Genomic DNA, 24,341 nt, shown 5'->3' with positions numbered 1-24,341 from the left:
ACTTTAACATTTAAATATTGGTACGCTCGAGATTGTTTCGCGGATAATAATTCGGCGTTTGTTTTCTTTTGCAGTTGTTTCAAAATTGCGCGGTGCTATGAAGGAGAAGAGCAAAAACGCGGCGAGATCGCGTCGAGAAAAAGAAAATGCCGAATTTTTGGAATTGGCGAAATTGCTACCGCTACCCGCCGCAATCACCTCACAGTTAGATAAGGCATCGGTTATAAGACTGACGACTTCATACCTGAAAATGCGACAAGTATTTCCCGATGGTAAGTGCAGGGTAAATTTGATACTATCTATTTTGTATGCGTGTAGTTTGTGGTGGTTCTTTTATTGATAGTTAAATAAAACTTGGGCTACAAACGTGGTTGTCGTACAATGAGATGAAATACAGCGGTAGAATATAATTGCTTCTTAATTCGTTAAGAGATAAACATCTTTTTATGTTGTGTTTGGTCCTCATACTCATTCTTATTTTAATTCGGGCTGAACCTCGTCCATTGTAAGTTGCAAGATAAAACATTTTCAAAAACTCTGTCAATGTATAGAATCAACGATTTTTCTCCAGATTAAAAAAAATCATTTCGAAAATTCGATGCAACACGCCAAAACTTTTTCTTCTATAGATACTAAATTATGCCATTAAGGGTAAAACGTGCCTTTTGTGGATCGCAAATGCTAGAAAAGGTGGTAACAATAAGGCATAAATTTGCTGTATTGCGTATAAAATTGTCTTGAAACTTCCGCATTAAAACTGTTGCCATTCAATCTTTAAGAAACTGAAATCACTTTTATCTAAAAAGTTATTTTAAGCCCAATTTAATTGTAAAATGTTCGAAAATTTATTGCTTTTGTACAGGGTGAGTTTTTTATTCATTTTAAGCATTTGGGATCTCGGAAACCGTTTAAGACATAGAGATAAAAGGTTAAAAGAGGAAAGGAAAGAGTTATCATTTTAAAAACTTATTCAAGATATGCTTTTGTTTTTTGAAAAAATCCACAGTTTACTAGATAACAGATTTAATGATTCTTTTAAATGTTTTAGAATCGTTAGTTATAGCATTAGATATACAGAAATATGCAAAGAACAAAAATTGTTCAGCTTAACAAGATACATTTATTAATTTTCATTCTTCTATTATAATTTTCGAGTTATAACGTAAACTTAAATTTTTTAAATAGCAACCATAGTTGGCTGTGACATTTTAAAAAGTGCATTTTTTTCTGATTACAGTGATACAAGGTTCGTTGTACTTACTTCTTAATTACTCAGTCTATTACAATATTTAACTTAAAACTTTATAGGGTCACCAATAGAACAACAACAAAAAGAAATTACGAACTATACAGGGTGTTTTTTTGGGAGCTTTGGGAGTAAAATATGTAGGTTTTTTGAAAATTTGTACTTAGGAGTTACTCTGAAGGCGGAATCGATGTAAAATATTTTCAAAATGCCCGCACTTCCGGAAACGGATAGTAACTTCGTTATTTTAAATAGCAACCCCTATTTTTTATTGCATTTTTGAATTCTACGTGAAATTTCAGTTGTTTTGATACCCATATGTCGATCTGCCATTCATGGTTTTTAAGTTATTTTGACTTTAAGAAAAAAAATGGCGGATCCAGATGGTACTTTGATAATTGATTATTTGAAAAGGGTTGTAGTCATGGCAACCCATTTTTATCAGTGCCTAGAGAATGAATAGGGCTTTCTTTTGTGTACTTAAAAAAAGTTAAGTTGCGTACGACCGCCCCTATGGATATCCAAATTTATGAAACTTCAAAGACTAAAAACTCAGTTTTTTTAAGTAGAATGACCATGTTCTTACTATTCCATGAGATAGAGAATCGAAATGGGCATATTTTGACAATACATGTTCTTATAGCTATCTTTAACAGTTTCTTACTTATTCCCATTTTATTGAATTGACACTATTTTTTTCGGATTTTCTTTTTAGTAATCGGCCATGATTTTATAACAATCGAATTTTAAACAAATCTAGTGACACCAATCCGTCACCTACTGTTATAGGTTAACATAAGTTTTAAAAAATCGAAAAATGTCTGGCAGTGGTTTCACCTATTTTGGAATTTAATTGTTATTTATGGTGAAATGGACAGAATCGCGGCACTTGCTTGCCGTACATTCATTCGAACACTGGAACGAAATTGTATGAATTTTGGACATGTTGTACCCCCAAATGCACTACAAACCGTTGAAGCACAAGTGATACAAAGCTCTACAAGAGAATATTGAAGAGAATGAATTGAATTGCAAATGCAAGATTAACAAAATAAATTCAATGCAAAATATAAAAAACTTCGTTGAAACAGTTTTGGTATGGAATTGTTGCTAGAACAGCTATCGCATTACCTCTCTTAATTTCCAGACTTATGCGTTGTTTCAGTTGAACGACTCTGTCTAGATTTTTCAAAAATTTTCCGTCCTATATCCTTAACAAAAAACTTATTTATTAATGAATCATTTAGACTAGAATCAATGATATTAACGCATCCATTCCTTGATTTGTTTAAAATTGGATTGTTATAAAATCATGGCCAACTACTAAAAAGAAAATACGAACAAAATCGCATTAATTCAATGAAATGGGAATAAATCAGAAACTGTTAAAGATAGCTATAGGAACATGTAATATCAAAATATGCCAATTTCGATTCTCTATCTCATGCAATAGTAAAAACATGCGGTTGTATGCAACTTAACTTTTTTTAAATACACTAAAAGAAAGCCCTATTCATTCTCTAGGCGCTGATAAAAATGGGTTGCCATGACTATAACCATTTTCAAGTAATCGATTATCAAGGTACCATCTGCATCCGCCATTTTTTTTTTCATAAAGTCAAAATAACTTAAAAACCATAAATGGCAGATATCGACATATGGGTATCAAAAGAACTGAAACTTAACGTAGAAACCAAAAATCCAATAAAAATATGGGTCGCCATTTAAAATAACGAAGTTACTATCTACTTCCGGTGTTTCCGGAAGTGCGGCCATTTTGAAAATATTTTACATCGATTCGGCCTTCAGAGTAACTCCTAAGTACAAAATTTCAAAAACCTACCTATTTTACTTTCCCAGAAACGTTTAACTAAAGCTCCCAAAAAAACACCCTGTATTACATTTAAATTTCTACTTTGAAGTAATTACGTGTAAAAAAATTAATCTCGGAAAATGTTCAAAATGTCCATCATTAATATTTATACACAAATGGCATCTTGTCAGGATAGAATTTACAGCTTTCCGTATTATCCTACCATCTAAATTGCGAAAGGCATTTGCCACAGCATCACGTAGTTCTTTTTTGTCGCATACGTTCGCTGATAAATTAAATCCGTTTAGAACACCGAAACGAAAAAATGTAAAATTGAAAGATCTGGCCCAACGACCGACCAGTTCCTACCTATCCATGAATTTGGCAATAGTTGGTTTAGGTGCTCTCGTACTTATAGTTGATTGTGCGGCAGGGCACCGTTGTGTTGAAACTAACGTAAATTACATCGTGTTTCCAAATGTACTTGTCCTAGGTATCTTGAAATTCATTTGCTAGAAAATGAAGAAACATGTCCAATTTTCGTCGTAAGAATTCGCGATCCAATAATTCCGCACCAAACATTAAATCCAAGTTTTCGCACTTTAACAATTTGGAATACGCTAATGTGCATATTAACTAGGTAATCTACAGATTGCTACTAATTGAAAGTAAATTTCGGACTTCTGCCGATTAATCCGTCAATATGCACATTAACGTTTTTCTAACATTGACGGTAACATATGGAATTTCACTTTCATAGTGAATTTTCGAAGATGGATTTTAAATATGTTAAATGTGTCACATCAGTTACATTATCACGTATCTCACTAGATATTGGAGATATTGTTTTTCATGGCAAAGTCTGTTTACTTAGGTACCTCTCAATAATACGAAAATTCCTGTAACGCGTTTTATTAGAAAGTCTTATATCGTTATAAAGAGAAAAAATTGTCCTTTTTAAAAATCTCAAAGTCACTATACCACCATTTAAAAAATTAAAGTTTGTATTATCACTAAAAAAATATAAAAGGAAATTAGTATATGTTCATCATGTACGCATTAAAACATCTAAAACTTTTGTTCGTGTCATTTTGTCTAATAGGTAATAACGATTTTACAACAGTTAAATGAAAAACCACTAAATCTGTTTTTCGCTAATAGGTATCTAGTAAGCTGTGGATTTTTTTCAAAAAACAAAAGCATATCTTAAATAAACTTTTAAAACGACACCTCTGTATGTTTTATGGTTTTCGAGATAGGTACCAATGCTTAAAATGGAAACAAAACCCACCCTGTATATTCCAATTGAAGTAGATGCATACCTTCTATTTCACAACGAACCATAGATAGATAACAAAAATAAAAATTGCAAAAACACGACCATTACGGTACCTAGTTAATGGAAAGTTTACCTTAGTTTTAACCCCCGCACCATCAGCTACCACCACTAAAAGTTACAATATGCACTCTCCATCGAGTTACACATCATTTTAAAGGCCATAAAATTCTCTTCACAAAAATACAACATACACAAAATACAAAATACATTAAATTTGGATGAACTGATAATGAATTAATTTTAAAAAAACAAACATAAATACAAAATAAACCTCTAAAGCGGATCTAAAAAAAGCGGCAGAGCACTTCGATGTGACCCTATGGGGTTATTGGATTTGACCCATTTTTAATCGAATTGTTACATGTGGTATACAGTGTGATTGAAAAGAAAAATGTGTAAGAAATAAAAATACTCTACATAAAGTTACATATTCAAAAACAAGTGATATAAAACCAAAAGAGCATCAGAAAATTAATGAATTTTTTTTTAATGGAACAATTACTTTTGCCTGTAATATTCTTGTTTGAAATTCGCTTTACAATGATATCAAATATGTTATAATTACCTTGGAAATTAAAGCTACAGTAATGTGTTTAGAACCAATCGCAGTAGCTGTGGAAATTTAAACAAAAACATTAAATTTACAACAGGAAGCAAAGAAAACAAAATGAAAAGCAGTTACAGAAATAATAATTATTATTACATTAAATTTAAATACACTAGTGACTCCTAGTGATTTAAGCGAGCTCTAAAATTTTAAGCTTGTGATATGAAAAGCTCCTAAACAACTCATAAATTGGATACCATACTGTAATTGCTTCCTATGTATTATCATTACATTACACCTCTTAACATTTTTTCATCATTTGTGTAATTGTTATTTTGTTGCATTGTGGTTCTTATAAGTTATATTGTTGTGTTATGTGACATATATGACAAATGGAAAACTCTCTTTTGTTTTTGTTTAAATTTCCACAGTTACTACGATTGGTTTTAAAAACGTTACTGTAGCTTTAATTTCTAAGGTAGTTATAACATATTGTCATTATTATAAAGAGAATTTCAAGTTTTTTAAGAATATTGCAAAAGTAACCGTTCTATTACAAAAGAATATTTTGTTTTCTGATGCTCTTTTGTTTTTATATCACTTGTTTTCTCCGAATATGTAGTTTTATCAGAGTTTGAAAGTGGAGTATTTTTTCTATCTCCAATAATAAAGGAAAGATACGCTTGGACGCACATCAAAATCAATCACACTGTATAGATCAACTGTGAAAAGTGTGAACCGAATCGACCCAAGCATTTGGCAATTATCGTGTTCAACGACCGACAGACGAACACCATCGACTCCCCTATAAAGCTTCCATTGCTCTGCCGCTTCAATTCGACACAATTCCTCTTCCTCCGTTCTCGCCTTCATATTGAAAAAACCGAACAAAAATTGGAACTTTCTTCAGATTCTCGCTCATAGATTCGTTTCGGTGCATTTTAGCTAGAAAAAAAGTTATACTCAAAGTTGTAGAATGTAGATAATTAAATTACCTATAATTTACTGATGGTTATGATGCCGGGCATACGCCCTTTTTAATAAAAATTTAAAAAATTGAATTTTCAATTTGAGGATTTTGATATAAAGCTTTTTCCTACGACCTCCGTTAATTTGGAAATGAAAATAAGGCAAAATCCGAAATAAATTAACCAATACTTTTTACATAGTACACCTCATTTTATTGCAACCAATTACAGAATTTTTGGAAGTTGTCCCCGTCCCGATCAATGCACTATCCCTCCAGCCGTTTAGGTGTTCAATCACAGACACACGTACAGAAAAATTTTATATATAAAAATATGACTATTTTGAAAAGTTATAAATGAGAGGGGACCGTTGATTATCGTTAAATTATTTATTCTGTTGCCACGTTTTGTTCGTTTTTATACATAGTTACTATTTCCAATCAGGTATTTTTTTCCCACCCGCACGTTAGTAAGGGAAGTATTGATTGGGGTAAAAAACGCCCCCCCCTCACTTTTTTTACGGAAATACCCGAGCAACACTAGGATACAGAATCAAAGAAAATCTCGATGATGTCGGTCTGTTTGTCTATACTCTCATTTCCGGCTGAACGGCTGCACCGGTTGAACTAAATTTGGTGCACATATTCTTAGACATAAAAGGAAGAGCTGAAAAACTTTTGGGCAGAACATGCATGCGCAATGATAGTGTTTTTCGGTTGATTATTTAATATTGAAACAATGAAAAATAATGTGTACGTTTGTTACAGGTTTGGGAGATGCATGGGGCGCAGCACCACCTGTAACCAATTCCAGAGAAACTCCCATTAAGGAGTTAGGTTCATATCTTCTTCAAACGCTAGACGGATTTATATTTGTCGTTGCACCTGATGGAAAAATAATGTACATATCAGAAACAGCCTCCGTTCATTTGGGATTGTCACAGGTTTGTTTAATTGTTCCTTTGCCATTTTCTTCTTAACACGTTTGGTTGGTTTTTGTTCAATCGTTCATTAAATTGGAGACCTGTATTGTTCTCCATTGTGTCAATGAAAAAACATTTTATCTAACGATTGTGTGCTGTCTAAACGTGCGCCATAGCTGAATTTCCTGTCCTACCGATGTCAAAATTATTTTAGAGCAAAATTGTATTAAAGTTCTTTGTAGAAAAAATTTTTTACGTCAATCAGCCGTATTAGTTTTCAATTTTTTGCATAATAAAGACGGAAAATTGGAAAAATAAAACCCGCATCTTTTTCAATAATCTGTGATGCCATGGAATTTTATAATACAAAAACTACGCCAATATCCGTCATGCCATGGAATGTCTGCTATAAAACAAATCAAATTCTATCAAAAAAGTATTATATTTAGAACAGCGAATTCAACATAAAGAAAGACCAAATTACTAAAAACGGTTTCCTAATATAACAATTTACAATAAATGTTCGAATAAGTCACCATTAACTGCAAGACAGTAACCAAGTCGATCATAAAATCAATTTCGAACTGCTGCTAATTGATAACTGGATATCTTTTTGTTTTAGAAAATTCCATGGCATCGCAGATTATTGAAAAAGATGCCGGTTTTAAATTTCCAATTTTCCATCTTTATTATGCAAAAAATTGAAAACTAATACAGTTGATTGGCGTAAAAAAATTTTTTCTACAAAAAACCTTAATAAATTTTTGCTCTAAAATAATTTGGGGAGCCAATAATCGCATGTTATGAATTTTACATTGAAATCCCTATGATGCGTTACGCAAGTCACCACCCTGTATATTGTGCACAAGGATTTTCTTTGCGACAATTAAACATCATATTAATGAAATGATTTGAAAGAAAAGCACCAATTTGTGATGATTACCGAACTCAATAATACACTTGTTAATTAATTACTAACAAATTGTTAGCATTGCCTAAATAACAAAAATCATATAAAAATGCGCTGCGGACAGGATTCGAACCTGTGCGGGTAGAACCCAATGGATTTCAAGTCCATCTCCTTAACCACTCGGACACCGCAGCTGATACATTCCGAAATTTTTGGGGTGTATACTCTTATTTTAAAATACATATACCAATTGAGACCCTCTAAGCAATATTCCGTAAAATATAATATTTACAAGTGGAAAACTTCATTAAATCTACCCTACTTATGAGTACTACAACAGTTGAACCATGAAAAATCACTAAATCTGTTTTTCGTTCATATCTAGTAAACTGTGGATTTTTTTTTAAAAAACAAAAGCATATCTTGAATAAGCTCTTCTAACTACAACTCTTTTCTCGTTTAACCGAATCTGTATGTCTTATGGTTTCCGAGATCCTAATGCTTAAAATGAAAAAAAACTCAACGACACCCATAAATATTGCTATAGAGATAGACTGCCAGTGCAATATTTTTAACCTTTTAAATAAATGTCTTAATAGTAAATGGTAACTTGGAGATACTGAATTCTTTGTGCCGTTGAAGGCACATAATCTGAAGAAACATCAAAAACCACTAAAGAAAACGAAGTTTTTCGACAGTAAATCATTCAAAGGCTTAACATAGCAATACTTTGTAGAACAATCTTGGTGATTTCTAGAGCATTTTGAACACACTCTAAGAGATTTTGAGAACTTTTCCGTTTTTTTAAACCTTGTTCAAACCTTGCTAGACCGTTAGATTGTTCTGAGCTCTAGATCATTTCCAGACCCTTACCAGAGCTTTCTAAGACAATTCCAGATAAAAGACCTTCCTTCTGAAGGAAATACAGGGTGATTTTTTTTCATTTTAAGCATTGGGATCTCGGAAACCATATATAACAGACATAGAGATTCGGTTAAATGAGGAAAGAGTTGTCGTTTTAAGAGCTTATTATGCTTTTGTATTTTTAATAAAATCCACAGTTTACTAGATATGAGCGAAAAACAGATTTAGTGATTTTTCATTTAATGGTAGAATCGCCTATAGAATCGTTGTTATTAAAAATACAACAAAATGACACGAATAAAAGTTTTAGACATTTTAATGATTAATCTGATGAATATGATGTTGTGTTATAATACAAACTTTAATTTTTTTAAATGGTAGTCATAGTTGCCTTTTTATTGCTTTTATTTTTGTTTATAGTGGGCGGAGTGTTAGCAATTTGCTACTCTTCCCACTCAACCCACTATACAATCACAAACAGCCATGCCTTACCTGGGATTCGAACCCAGGACCCTTGTAGCCAAAGTTAGAGCTTCTAACGTAAGCTATTCTGAGCTACGCAGGTCGGCGTTGGCTTTGGCATTTTTAAAAAGGACACATTTTTCTCTCTATAATAACGATATAAGGCTTGCTAAACGTACTTTAATAAATAAAGGCGCTGCACTTATAACCTTCCTTTTTTACCAAAAATCGACTACACCAAAATTTCTCGGGAAAACACTTTTTCTTATTAATTTTGGTGCGTAGAATCCAAAACAATTCGTACATTTTCGATTAGACTTCTCAATCAAAAGTTATGGACTAGAAACCAATTTTGAAAGAAAATTCAAAGGGCTGTAACTTTTGAACTAGTAGCCCAATCTTGGAACTGTTTGGAATTATGGATTCTACAGGCCACATTCTATAAGAAAATTTTTTTTCCGGGTCGATCTGAGACAATTTTTTTTTCGGGGCTCAAAAAAAGGCAGTGTAAAACCTTCCTTTTTTACCAAAAATCGACTGCACCAAAATTTCTCGGGAAAACACTGTTTCTTATTAATTTTGGCGCGTAGAATCCAAAACAATTCGTACTTTTTCGATCAGACTTCTCAATCAAAAGTTATAGACTAGAAACCAATTTCGAAAGAAAATTCAAAGGGCGGTAACTTTTGAACTAGTAGCCCAATCTTGGAACTGTTTGAAATTATGGATTCTACAGGCCACATTCTATAAGAAAAATTTATTTCTCGGGAGAACACTTTTTCTTATTAATTTTGGTGCGTAGAATCCAAAACAATTCGTACTTTTTCGATTAGACTTCTCAATCAAAAGTTATAGACTAGAAACCCATTTCGAAAGAAAATTCAAAGGGCTGTAACTTTTGAACTAGTAGCCCAATCTTGGAACTGTTTGAAATTATGGATTCTACAGGCCACATTCTATAAGACAATTTTTTTTCCGGGTCGATCTGAGACAATTTTTTTTTCGGGGCTCAAAAGAAAGCAGTGTATAACCTTCCTTTTTTACCAAAAATCGACTGCACCAAAATTTCTCGGGAAAACACTTTTTCTTATTAATTTTGGTGCGTAGAATCCAAAGCAATTCGTACTTTTTCGATCAGACTTCTCAATCAAAAGTTATAGACTAGAAACCAATTTCGAAAGAAAATTCAAAGGGCTGTAACTTTTGAACTAGTAGGCCAATCTTGGAACTGTTTGAAATTATGGATTCTACAGGCCACATTCTATAAGAAAATTTTTTTCCGGGTCGATCTGAGACAATTTTTTTTCGGGGCTCAAAAAAGGGCAGTGTATAACCTTCCTTTTTTACCAAAAATCGACTGCACCAAAATTTCTCGGGAAAACACTTTTTCTTATTAATTTTGATGCGTAGAATCCAAAACAATTCGTACTTTTTCGATCAGACTTCTCAATCAAAAGTTATAGACTAGAAACCAATTTCGAAAGAAAATTCAAAGGGCTGTTTCTTTTGAACTAGTAGCCCAATCTTGGAACTGTTTGAAATTATTTTTTTTTCGGGGCTCAAAAAAAGGCAGTGTATAACTGCAGGAATTTTCGTGAGAGGTAAATAAACAGAGTTTGCCATGGAAAACAATATCTAGTGAGATAGGTAATAGTGTAACTGTGGCACATTTGACATATTCAAAAGTCATCTTCGAAAATTCACTATGAAAGTGGAATTAATAATCATATTCATTACACTATTAAAAGTAGATCGTATCATATGCGAGATCATATGCCATGGAAATACTGCTGTTCATTCTTGAAGGCGTCAAAGAAAACTTGGATTTAATGATTGGTGCGGAATTATTGAATCGCGAATTCTTGGACAGGCCAACGTTATCTTCATTTTCTACCAAATGAATTTCAAGATATGTAGTATGGGTTAGATTTGGAAACACGACGTAATTTACGCTGGTTTCAACACAACGGTGCTCCGCCGCACAACCAACTACAAGTAAAGGTACGAGAACACCCAAACCAACTATTTCCAAATTCATGGATAGGTAAAAACGGGTGGGTCCTTTGGTCACCAAGATGGTGTTCTAAAAGGGTTTGATTTATCAGCGAACATATGCGACAAAAGAAGAATTACGATGATGCTGTGGTAAATTCCTTTCGCAATTTAGATGGTACGATAATACCTACAGAAAACTGCAAATTCAATTGCGAAAAGATCCTGCTTGTGTGTAAATATTAATGATTTTGATAACATTTGCCGAGACAGATAAATTTTTGACATGTAATTACCTACTTCAAAGTAGAAATTTATTTGTGTCCCTAAAGTTTTAAGTTAAATATTATAATTGATTGAGTAATTAAGAGGACTAAAACGTTTCCCATGGCAAACTCTGTTTTTACTACTCTCAAACCAGTTCTGTATAATGTTTATTTCCCAAAGTAAGTACAACAAACCTTATATCACTGTAAATGGAAAAAAATGCAGTTTTTAAAATGTCATAGCCAACTATGGTTGCCATTTAAGAAAATGTGAGTTTGCGTTATAATTATAAAAGAAGAATGAAAATTAATAAATGTATCTTATTAAGCGCAAAAAATCTACAATTTTTGTTCTTTGCATATTTCTATTTTTCTAATACTAACGATTCTACAACATTTAAAAGAAAAATCATTAAATCTGTTTTTCACCCATCATCTAGTAAACTGTGAATTTTTTTCAAAAAACAAAACAAAAGCATATCTTGAATAAGCTCTTAAAAAGCTTACAACCGATGCTTAAAATATGATATTTAAAGCCTATCAAATGGGTCTACACAGTATTAGGTATTTAATTCCTATCATTTTGTCTGAGTGCAAGGCAAAGTGGTAGCACTGGTAGCCTTATGGAGGGATCGTGATGGCTCAATCTCCCTACAAAATTTGGAAAAATAGCTAACAATAATTATCGAAATGTGTATACCATTACTTTAGAAAAAGCTTTTTTTTCTCATTCTCGTTCGGAAGTAACTACGTAATACGAATACCTATCCTACTGCACTCTTTTTTCATATACATAGAAGTAGTCAAGTAAAGGTATATTATTTAATTAATAAATTAAAACAGATTAAAGAATATCTACAAAAGTTGCGGTCATCGTAGGTACATATTACACATACCATGCATAAATCGGGTTCATAGGAAGCTTACGATAATAGGAGTAGATAGTAGTTAACCAAATATTATAAAACGGGTTTCTAGATCCCCAACTTGCATAGGTACCTACTGTACTTTTAGAAAACACTAAGTATTGTATAGATATAAGTATCTGTCTTGTGTACCTATACACCTACCTGCATCCGGAATATGCAACAAAGAAGTACCTACCTTTTGCTTACTTTTAAAATATGTACCTACCTATTTTAAAGGCCTTTGTAAAAATCGTTTTACCACAGTCTACTGGACTGGGACTTTTGAACTACTATTGAAATGCACGTAAAAGACTAATAACGTTTGATATAATTATGTCTTCATTAACTGTAAATACACAACGACCGAATGGCAGGTAAAATTTTCCCTGTCTAAAGAATCTTCCAGTCAGAAATTAATTCGCACTAAGAAAAGGGCGCATACAATCGATGCGAAGGGGTGTAATTTATGTACCTAGTAAAGAAAACGTATAGGTATTCGTGTTTCTATATGAATCTATTTTTCAGGTAGAACTGACAGGTAATAGCATATACGAGTATATCCCCCCCGCCGATCATGACGAGATGACAGCGGTCCTAAGCCCGTCGATGCCGCCTCCTGGAACTTCGCCCAACCAGGACTACGAAAGCGAGCGCATCTTTTTTCTGCGCATGAAATGTGTGCTCGCCAAAAGGAATGCGGGCCTTACAAATGGAGGATACAAGGTTGGTCTTTTAGATATACACATAATTGACTTTGCGCTTAAGAATACCTACCCTACCGCCGATGTAATCTATTAAGAGGAACGGTGACGCGTATTTTAGTTCAAATGTACCTAAATCAACCTCGCAATTATTAGGTAGGTGGAAGTACCTTCCTACACTCGAGGTGGAAAACAAAACAAAATCAATATTTAATGCAACGTCTGAATAATGGCGACGGATTTATTTAATACTTGTAACATTTCAGTTATAGGGTAGAGGTAGCGCTTTCAGTTATATTCGTAATGCATTTCGGTAAAATTGAATAGATATCTTCGTATTCTAGCATATTTATTCATTTTAATAACAATGCGTCGAGATTTTTAACAAATATTCGCAGCCCAACTTAAAGATGGTGCTATACGCCTTAGCCACTCGCGCGAGTGCGGCGACTGTACAGTGTACAACTTGCTTTTATTAGAATTGTTGAATAAATGATAAAGAGATAGCGAGTGACGAGGGTGTAGCTTCAAAAATACTGCAAGCAGGAGCGGATTATTTAAGCACCTACGACCTGTTAATAGACCCGGTGGTACCTAATGTATGCAAAAATAGTTTTCTCATTTCTCAAAATTGCCGTAGGTACAATGCATTTTCAATTAGATATCATTAACTGTAGCCTATATGTACCTATCCATGGATAATTCTTTTAATTTTTTTGATTATTTCAATAATTGTCAAAAAAAGGTTTAAAAAATCGACCCAAAGAACACGGGGTGCCCCACATCAAGAAACTATGCCTGAGTAACTTTGCGCACAAACGCGCCCTTTTACAAAAAATTAAATATAATTATGCATTTATTATAAAAGATATCAAAACAGATAATATGAAGTTTCTCTCTTTCATGGGAAAATCTCAAAAATGATGTCAAAATGAAATTCAAGATGGCGGTTACTGATATTTTTCTTAAATGGGTGCCATATTTCATTTTCACAGGGTTAAAAAAAAGAATATCTACTAATTTCACATATTAATCAAACAGGCCGAGATCATATTTTTGATCACTGTATAAGTTAATTAAATACTTTTGGATGGCTAATCATTAAATAAAGAATTTTAAAAAAAACATCTTTTAGTCATCCAAATATACCTCGTCAACATACTGACTTTTGAAATGGTTAAACAGTGTTTATTTTATTCTTTATTTATAATAAAAGTTAACCTATGATCGACTAAAGAATGATTAATAACTCGGCCTACTTCATTATGATGTAAAAATAATTAATTTTACTATATTTTTTATTTAATCATAAGATATCTGATATTTCTTAAAAATAAAATAAAAAAACTTTTTTAATCCAATATGACATACCTGTACATTGAAAAAAAACAGTTATTAATATATCGGTATCCGCTATCCTGATTTTTATTTTGACATCATTTTTAAGTGTGTCCTGTTAAAGTGTGAAACTGATTTTAAACTTTTTTCATAACTTATAATTACAGAGATATTTAGTTGTTTTTAAATTGGCGTTTGTCGGTTTGTTTAAATAACTTTTAATATGATTCGGTTTTTAAATTCGATAATGACAAAGAACCCACACTCGATGTGAGGCATCCTGTATGTTTAGGAAGTATTAGAAAATAGCCAAAATTATCTCGTGACAGTCATGACGAATGTGTTTTCAGTTCAGTATTACCTAACCGTGGCCGATTTTTTAATTTTTTTGCATTATTTCAAAAATTCTCAAAATCTCTTACAGTTTCCGAGATCCCCATGATGACCTTCGAATTTGAATCAGCCTGTATATTTACAGATGTACATACAGGGTGTTCATTTCAAAACTTCTCACTATATTTCGAGATCTGTGTATTTTGTAAAGGAATCCCGAAACATATCGACAATGTTATAGAGGGGGACAACTTTTTATTAAAAAATTGACTCGCCCCCTTTCACCCTTTGTTCCCGCGGGAGATTTTTATTTTTTAAAAACGACCGATCCGTTATTGAGATGTTTAGATAAATAATTTTACATTTTTAAGGACCCAAATATGCACAGTTAAACAGTATAATTGTATTTTCGTTGTTTTTATTTATTGAATTCATTTTTAGTGTTACCAGTTGAAGTAATTTAACAAAAAAGGTTTATACTTTAGGTGAGCCGAAAATCAATGTGCTCGGCAAACTGGTGCAACGTTTAACGAATACAGGCATATGGATAAGGTATGTCCTAACCCTTATTGCAAAATTTACTGAGACTGGATCTGTCGCAAATTTAAAACATGATTTACTACGAGTTTTAAAAACCCGCTCAAATTGAGAGATGTGAAATGATTGATTTGAAAACAATCGGATCAAAACTGTAGATGAAAATAGGAAAAAAGTGAAAAATCACCACGTTTGCTTAACACGCTCGGGGATGGCACCCAGATGTCGCTGACCTCACATTATATATCCTCGTCCCTAACGTTGTTAATTACACGGCCCCGGTAGGTATGATGAATGATCACTTGCCCTTATACAAAGCCATTTTAAAACTATAGGTATTCACAGAAATTAACAAGAAATCGCCGCCTGAACTGGAGGTATTCTGAACCTCCAGATAGGTACCTTCTTGATTGGAGAAGGTCCCGCTAATTAACAAAGTATTTCATTTACTTTATGTAAGAGACTTCGGAATGTTATTTTCCACAAATGGGAAAGGAGTGGAGTTGCTTTTAAATCTACTTGAGTTAGTTACTTTTGAACATATCAAATTTTGTGTTAATTTGAAGTCAGATTTAAATTATTCAAACTCAAGAGCTACTTCCTCGGATTGTTAATTTTTGTATATTGCAAATATTTCTGCAGATTTTTCACCTATATTTACCCTCCGTGAACAATGGTTCAGAATTTTTTTCGGACTGTAATTGTAAACTGTAAAGAAAGGCAGGTGCATGGCCCTTTGTAAATAAAACATTAGCCAGCATTTGCTCTTCCTTTAGTAACGGAAAATATGAATTTTCTGTATGGAATCATATACAATCATATTGCGCATTAAGAATGAATTCCTTGAAAACGTTACCATACAAATCCTAGTAGCATTAACTGATCAGTAAGGAAATAATGAAATCAATGATCGAGATTCGTACCCCGCCCCCCTCCCCCTGCGCACGGGGGACGAATCAGACCAATCTCATCTGAAAATGATCATACAGAAACATTCTATTCATGGTACAAATTTGATACTATTAACCCGAAATGGAGCGGTGCACCTCTACTAATATTAAAATTAAAAAATCTTCATACCAACTGTATAAAATAATTGTTTCTCTACAAATTCAAAACAATGCATAAATATCTTACCTCTTACAACACGTTCCAAATGATAATTTGTTTTTTCGTAAAATAAGAGGTTCCCATCTTTCCTGGTAGTTTAGAAAAAAATATACACAGGGTGCCCATTCTGTATGGAACATAGTATGTATCTCTGTAAATATCGAATGTATAAAAAATTTTCTATATTATGAACGTTGTTTGACATTTTATTTCCCATAATGAGGCAGCATTCAGTTGTTTTTATTTCAGAAAACAAATGAATTACGAAAAACAATTGATTGGCAGTGCACCTTTTCATTAGGCTAATTTGATAGAGATTTTTTTTCTCATTTCGATGATATAACATATTAGTATACCCTTATTCAAGAAAATTTTTCAAAAAAATTTATTACACTTAAATCAATAACATTAATCCAGAAATCATACATCAAATAAAACAAATGAACGTTTCTTATTAAACCTTGAAAACAACACGAAATTAGCAGTAAATTAGTTTTCATTGCAAAATGTTCACCATTAACTTCAAGACAGTGGCATAACCTATCACAAAAACTTAAAATAAAAATTAATGTCTATACACGGGTGCTAACGTGTTGCTTTCGTCATTGAAAAGAGAAACAAAGTCCCTATCAAATGAGCCTAATGAAGGTGTGCATTGCTATTTAAAAAAATTCAATTGTTTTTCGTTATTCATTTGTTTCCTGAAATAAAAATGCAAAATTCGCAAAACATTTGTGAAAAAGTCCTAACCGGCTAAATTCTTTTAGGAATAAACAACAGTTGTAAATTATATTGCACTTCGGTTTCGGTGCTTTGAGATTAAAACAGCGTGTCACTCTTTCTTTCTTCTAATAATCCTTTACCTTAGTGGGTACCTGCCTGACATAAAATACACTTATTCAGAAATTTCAAGAACATCTATAAGAGATTCCGTTAATCTGGTTGCATAAAGGAATTTGCATAAATATAGGTCGGTACCGCAAATACCTAGCAAGCATCATAAATCGTTATTGTTAAAAAATCCTGTCTTGGGAGATGCAAAATTTAATTGGTACACACTTTTTAATGAGACTACTGCAGTGACAAAGAGAGTTTTTTGTAACTTTGAAGTATAATTTCATATTAGTCGCAATGCAATTTTACAAAACAAGCAACAAGTTTAATTTTGGAATCCCTTACGTGCTTGAATTTTCGTTACCTGATTCGTGTGAATGTCTAACGCGAATTACACTTTTTGGATTTTTTATCAAAGTCATTAGCCAATGGTATGCATTCTGTTTCTTTCTGTAAATCATTTCATTTACCATCCAAAACAAACTTCATCTGATTAACGAGGTTTTGCAAATAAAACTGATTTCGTACCAAACAGCACTCAGGAGGGGTAATGGCTATTTCTTTCATAATTTTACAAATAAAATGCTGAACGGTAACTATAAAACTTGAAGTTTCAATCGTGTACCTAAGCAAAATTTATAATCTTGTACGGAGTGTTATTAGAATAATAAATATAGTGCAATTTTACTACTGTTATGTCTAAAATTTCATTAGTTTGTCATAACAAACGGTTAACAGCCACCCTATAGAAGTTTAAAAGAAAATATCTCTATACCGTAGGTATAATAATGTCCAAACTTGAACGATAGATAAGCATCTCTCTGGAGGAAAGATATACAAATGGTATAAACCTGAAGGAGTCTACAACAACCCCAAAATAGAAACAAAACAAATAGAGAAAGAATTTCAATAAATAACAAAAGTTTGACACTCGATTCTCGCATATAACGTTAACCGTATTGTTAGAGTCACGCGTACTCGCCCTCGCATACATTATACAGATATACACACAAATTACCCCATCCGTTCTATTCGCACCTGAACGATTTTGCGTTTATAGCCACGAAAAATGTTGAGTTTTGTCACGTTTTGGGCCTTTACGTCTATTATCGTTATTGTAATAAAACTACCTTTCTTCGGTCTTTATGGAATAACCGAAATTACACCTTGAAAAATGTTGTCTTACTTTATTGATGGAGTATAATTTATGGTCGTGCGTAGGTTTGCTTATACCGTGCCCTTCATAAACAAACGGGGCTCGTTTTCTTTTTGTCACAAAATGTTTATGAAAATAGGACGACTTCTCATTAGGTATTTAATTGTTATCGCTAGTTAGATACCTGCACTATGTTAATAATTAAGTGCTTGGTAATTATCAACCGCAGCGATAGATTTGTTCACATTTTCTACCAGATTCTAAAGGCCTTCCCCAGGGATCTAATTTTTCCTGTTTTAGTGCATATAGCCCTACCATGTCTGAATCTATGGAGCTTGAATTATGACGGCTTAACTTGTGAGGGATTAAAAAGATATAATCAATATCTCTAAGGACTTAAAAGCTCTATTCTTAAATAGAGAAGGGAATCTGAAGGATCTCTGGAAGATTTTTGGAGATTGTTGTCGATCCTAAAGTATCTCTAAATTTTCTAGATTTCTTTTTGGAAAGAGCGAGAAAAACGCATAGAGAGCTCTTGAAAGGCACTATACACTCTGATTGATTTTGCGTGTCCGAGCGGATATTGCTTTTATTATTGGAGGTAGGAAAAAAGTGTAAAAAACTAAAATACTCTACTTTCCAATTTTAATAAAACTACATATTCAAAAAAGACGAGCGACAAAAGCAAAAGAGCTTTTTTCTGAACTATGCCTCAAAAGCTTCAAATTCTTTTTACAATGATACCAAATAGGTTATAATTACCTTAGAAATTAAAGCTACAGTAATGTTTTTAAAACCATTCGCAGTAACTATGGAAATTTAAACAAAAACAAAAGAGTTTTTCCTGTCTCTTGTCCTGTCTGTCACAAAACTAGTTTAGTGAATAATACACGTGTAACTTATAAGATCCGCAATGCAACAAAATAATAATTACACAAATGATGAAAAGATGTTTTAATTCGATGTAATGATAATACATAGGAAGCAAGTGCAATGTGTTGTAGTTATTTCTGTAACTGCTTTTTATTTGATTTCTTGGCTTCCTGTTGTAAATTTTATGTTTTTGTTTAAATTTCCACAGCTACCGCGATTGGTTCTAAACACTTTACTTTGGCTTTAATTTCTAAGGTAACTACTACATATTTGATATCATTTAAAAAATTATTTTTTTTCTCCAACCACTTGAATAAGACGCTATTTTGTGACAGTGTTCGGTACGTAAAATTGACGTTTTGCGGATTAATCGCTTTCACCATGGCAACTGTACAAAAAGTAGATACTTTTGGTCCTAGTACCAAAAAGAAATTGACCTTGAAAGTTGGCCAATTAAAAAATTACAATCACGGAGATATGTCACATTGACATCGTTTTACATTGCAGGTTGTAAGATATTTCTATACATACAAATCAAATATTTTTGCATATTCAATGCAAATAATGCTGTTACCTATACGTATGTACATGTATTGAAAATGATTTACGCTCGCTATTTTTATTTAAACCATGTGTAACGTAATTTACATATTCGGTGAACGTAATTTTAATACGTATACAACCCGCCGTCGCGCGTAACGCCATCTACTTCAGACCCATTGCACTATTATCTGTCATTTTGAATTCAAAATTTGAAAAAGTTAATTGCAATTAATTTTAATTAAAAAACTGTATGGTAAGTTTTTTATTTCAATACAAAATATAACAATATTAATTGTGTATACAATAGAAATGACTGAAACTGATAGCGACATGGATTGCACTCCGCCACAGATTATAGAAACGGCAGAAGATGCTACCTTAGATTTGCTCCCTACAAAGTCGCGAGAGGTGAGAAGTAAGAAGTAAGAACGAAAAGGTTATAAGTTAACCTAAAAACTAGAGTGGCATGACACGTGAGGACAAGAAAGCAGAAGTTCTCATTTCTAGTAGTGAAACGGTGACTGAATCTAAATTCGAATATAATTTGAAGTAAAGGGGGTTGGAGAAAAAATTTTATGTTTTATTCGTACAAAAAATGCGTTTTCGGGACTCGGAAGGTTGCTGGACTCCGCTAACGCGTCGTCCAGCAACTATCTTCCTCGTCCCGAAAACTGACATTTTTTGTACTAATGAAACAAATAACTATTTCTAGTCAGTCTCTATTTTTAAATAAACTTTTACTGTCCAAAAAAATTTTTTATGGTTTCAGGTACATGCTTATTAAATTAGAACTGCGGAATTCAACTATACTGTAAACCCCCATTCAGCCGCATCGGCCGTAGGTATTTTGAGAACAGTCGGCGAAATGATCGGGCAAGTGATTGTCGCTATTGATCTCTCGGTGGGATGAGTTTTTAGGGGAATTTTTCGAAAGAAAAAAATTCCTCTTATGTGATGGTTTGTCCGTCTGTTTCTCCTCTAATTCGAGAACGCAAAGAGACAGCGATGTCAAACCTTCGCCAATCGATTTCTATGAGTTAGTAGTTACTATTGAATATGAGCCGGATTAAAAGTCATGTTTCCGAATGTGAGCTAATTTAATTAGTTTCGAGCGGTGCACATAAACGATCTACTGCGCGGTGATCTTATTAGGGGAAATTCCGTAATGTCGGAAGTCGGTACTCACAAAGGGAAAGTTAGTAATAGGTCGACCAGACAGGATTACTAGCAACGGAGATATGATATATTTTGTATCAAAAGGTCAAGGGTCGTAACAGAGTAGGTACTCACAAAATGAAGATTAATTAACTTCTTTGCTAGATGCATATATGTGTGCAAATTTACATTCGAACATCTCGAGAAGGATTTGGTGTAATGAAGTCGTATTATATGTTTAGAATTGGTAACCTAATTGTTATTATCCTATTTTTAGCGCATTTCCACAAAAATAAAAATAAATGCGCTATTGTGGCCACATTGTCCGTCCGTCCGTCCTCTCGTTCGTTGAGATGTTACTAGTTCTTTATCTTAAAATAGCTATTGTTCTACTACTTTTTTCATTATTTGGTTCGTTATGGTGTCGAGTGCTAAAAAAGTTATTGTAAAAAACCAATAAACCGTTTTTTACATGTTCCATAATTTTACACTTTTGCCGTTTATTAATGATCCTAAAAATCCTTTATAATTTTGTATTGATGTCTGTCGTCTGTCTGTTGGTCTGTCCGTCTGTTCCTTTGTCTGTTTGTCCCTCTATCTGTCCGTGTGAACGATAACTTTGGTTAGAAATGTCCGATCGCTTTGACATCTCCGTTAGTTATGAACTGAATTGCATGAAATTCAATATGGGCATAGCTTTAGCCATATAATACGCAATGCCAAAACTTGAGTCGAATTGATTCAAAATTCACAGTGCCCTTTTCCCATCTCGACCATTTATAAACCGAATTGCAAACTTTTTTGTTTATAAAAGTATTTGAATGAAGTTTGATACATAGGCACTTGGAATAAATGAAAATCTAACGCCAGTTTCAAAGTTTGGTATTGCGCATGCGCAGTGCCAACTTTTTTTATTTATGGAAGAATTTAAACGAAATTTGATACATAGGTGCTTGGATTAAAGGAAAATCTAACGCCAGTTTCAAAATTTTATTTTGCGCATGCGCAGTGCTTACTTTTTTATAGTAGTATAGTAGTACCTATAAGTAGCACGTGAAAAATGGATTGCACATTTGCACCGCTATCTTTCATATTTGTGGCCGGCTTTTTGTAAATCGTTTACGATTACTTTTTAACTTGTTACTATAGTAGTTACCTATGTATTGTTATTTTGAAAATAAATTTACATATATCATTTGGTACATCGAAAAATGCTCCTTCTGAAAATTGTATGCGATTTTTCATATCTTGTTGGTAATAGTTGTTGTTGTCGCTTTGGACGTGTGATCGGAAGATCGTCCAAATTTTTGATTCGGCAAAATGGTACAAGAGTACCTAGACAGTGCGCGTATTTGACCTTTTCAAAATCGCATCGACATCGACGTTTTGCGTCCTTCGACCAAATGTCTTTGCAGGCGAAATTAAAAAATTTAGTCTATATAAAAAAGCGGACACAAAAAAAACGTTATCACATTATTTTGTATCACATCAAGGTGAAAGGTTGCTGCTCACTGAAGCTTGAGACCTTTTTCGTTTATCTTGTCTACAAGCATAGACATAGTATATGTTGTACAATTGAAAATGTTCGTTTTTCACGAGGTATTTTATGACTATAGACATTTGCGTGCTTCATGTAAATTTATTTTGATTCTATCCCTAAAACGTTTTGTAAATTATTGGATAAGTATTTTTTTGTTTTATCCGCCGTAATCTCAACTGTTACATTTTAACTACAAAGTAATAGATTCACTGGCAGAATTTTTGAATTAATTAAATAAATGCAACTACCTATTGTAGGTAGTAGGAATCATGGATAGGTGCGAAAGGCACGTTCGTAATTTTAAATGATCTGCTTGCTTTTAGAACAAAGCACCACAACAATGAGTAGAACAGGAATTTCAATATTATTAAGTGCAAATCTATGGGATGCTGATCCAGAGCTGTTTAGTCTAATACAAAAGGAGAAAAAGCGCCAAGAAGCCGGTCTCGAGTTGATTGCTTCCGGAAATTTTACTTCCTTATCGGTTTTGCAATGCCTCAGTTCATGTCTTCACAATAAATACTCAGAAGGGCTCCCGGGAGAGCGGTAAAAACCTTTGTTTTTATGACTAAACTAGAATTTAACACAGAAAAACCTTTTAGGTATTATGGTGGCAATGAGGTAATCGATGACATCGAAAGGCTCGCTCAAAAACGAGCTCTCGAGGCTTTCAATTTGAATCCCGAAGAATGGGGGGTCAATGTTCAACCCTATTCAGGATCACCAGCAAATATAGCAGTGTACACAGGTAAATCGCAAATTCTCGCACACATTTGGCAACAATAAAAATGTACCAATAGGCATTGTGGAAGCGCATGGTCGTATTATGGGCTTAGATTTACCCGACGGAGGTCACCTCACGCATGGCTTCCAAACCCCAACCAAAAAAGTATCGGCATCATCCATGTTTTTTGAATCTATGCCTTACAAGGTTGATCCTGAAACAGGTCTAATAGATTACGATCAACTTGCTAGCTCCGCCAAACTGTTCAGGCCAAAGTTGATTATCGCTGGTATTAGTTGTTACTCTCGTCCTTTGGATTACGAGCGATTTCGAGAGATTTGCGATAGCGTCGGTGCGTACCTCTTTGCAGATATGGCGCACACGTCGGGACTCGTGGCCGCCGGTATTATACCAAGCCCGTTCGAATACAGCGATGTCGTGACGACAACATGCCATAAAAGCTTAAGAGGGCCGCGATCGGCAGTGATCTACTTTAAGAAAGGCGTGCGATCCACGAACGCAAAGGGCGAAGCAGTGTTGTACGATCTGGAAAAGAGAATCAACAATGCCGTCTTTCCAGCTTTGCAAGGGGGACCTCACAATAATGGGATCGCCGGTATCGCAACCGCGTTTAAACAAGTCAAGTCGGTCGAATTTGTCCAGTACCAAAAACAGGTGGTGGCCAACGCTCAACATATGGCGGCAAAGTTAATAGATAGAGGATACAACATTACCACTGGAGGCACCGATAATCATCTTTTGTTGGTTAACCTGCAAGGAACAGGCCTGTCAGGGTCCAAAGCTGAGAAAATTCTAGAAAGGGTGTCAATCTCCTGCAACAAAAACACTGTTCCTGGAGACAAAAGTGCTTTAAATCCATCTGGATTCAGATTAGGTTAGACCTTAAAAGCAGCAGATCTTTTACGTTTCTTTATTTTAGGTACTCCAGTTCTGACCACTAGAGGACTCGTCGAGGCCGATTTCGATAAAGTTGTAGACTATATCGATAAAGGAATTAAACTGGGTTTGGAAGTTGTCAAAATATCTGGTCCCAAACTTGTTGATTACATTAGAGTTCTTGATAGCGAGCAAACCATTGGGAAGAAAATAGAAGCACTAAAAAATGATGTTGAATCCTTTAGTAAAACTTTTCCGATACCGGGACATCCTGATTACTAGTTTTACTGTATTACTGTATTAAAAATAGAAACACAATACCAATTGTACCAGTACCAATATATGATCAGAATGGCGTTGCCA

General features: G+C 33.6%; 2 protein-coding genes and 1 non-coding gene across 3 annotated transcripts in view; 2 read left to right on the top strand and 1 right to left on the bottom strand.

Annotated features, from left to right (window-relative positions):
- The window catches only part of LOC116182678 (single-minded homolog 2-like), a 27,059-nt gene extending 14,024 nt beyond the window's left edge, over positions 1-13,035 (top strand). The window contains exons 2-4 of the mRNA XM_031503216.1: positions 75-272; positions 6,681-6,856; positions 12,763-13,035. Coding sequence (XP_031359076.1) covers positions 75-272; positions 6,681-6,856; positions 12,763-13,035 — 647 coding nt within the window. The remainder of the gene's footprint in view (positions 1-74; positions 273-6,680; positions 6,857-12,762) is intronic.
- Positions 279-24,341, top strand: LOC116182679 (serine hydroxymethyltransferase, cytosolic-like). The gene is made up of 6 exons (XM_031503217.1): positions 279-283; positions 13,216-13,221; positions 22,679-22,903; positions 22,960-23,105; positions 23,158-23,976; positions 24,022-24,341. Exons 3-6 carry the CDS (start codon positions 22,698-22,700, stop codon positions 24,258-24,260), a joined length of 1,410 nt encoding a protein of 469 aa, XP_031359077.1. The 5' UTR covers positions 279-283; positions 13,216-13,221; positions 22,679-22,697; the 3' UTR covers positions 24,261-24,341.
- On the bottom strand, positions 7,858-7,939 carry Trnas-uga. Its single transcript has one exon. It is a non-coding gene; the product is annotated as a tRNA-Ser (tRNA).

Source organism: Photinus pyralis, unplaced genomic scaffold, assembly GCF_008802855.1.
Source record: "Photinus pyralis isolate 1611_PpyrPB1 unplaced genomic scaffold, Ppyr1.3 Ppyr1.4_unclustered_Scaffold6899, whole genome shotgun sequence".
NCBI classification, from domain to species: Eukaryota; Metazoa; Arthropoda; class Insecta; order Coleoptera; family Lampyridae; genus Photinus; species Photinus pyralis.
This window is presented reverse-complemented; position numbering and strand designations above follow the sequence as displayed.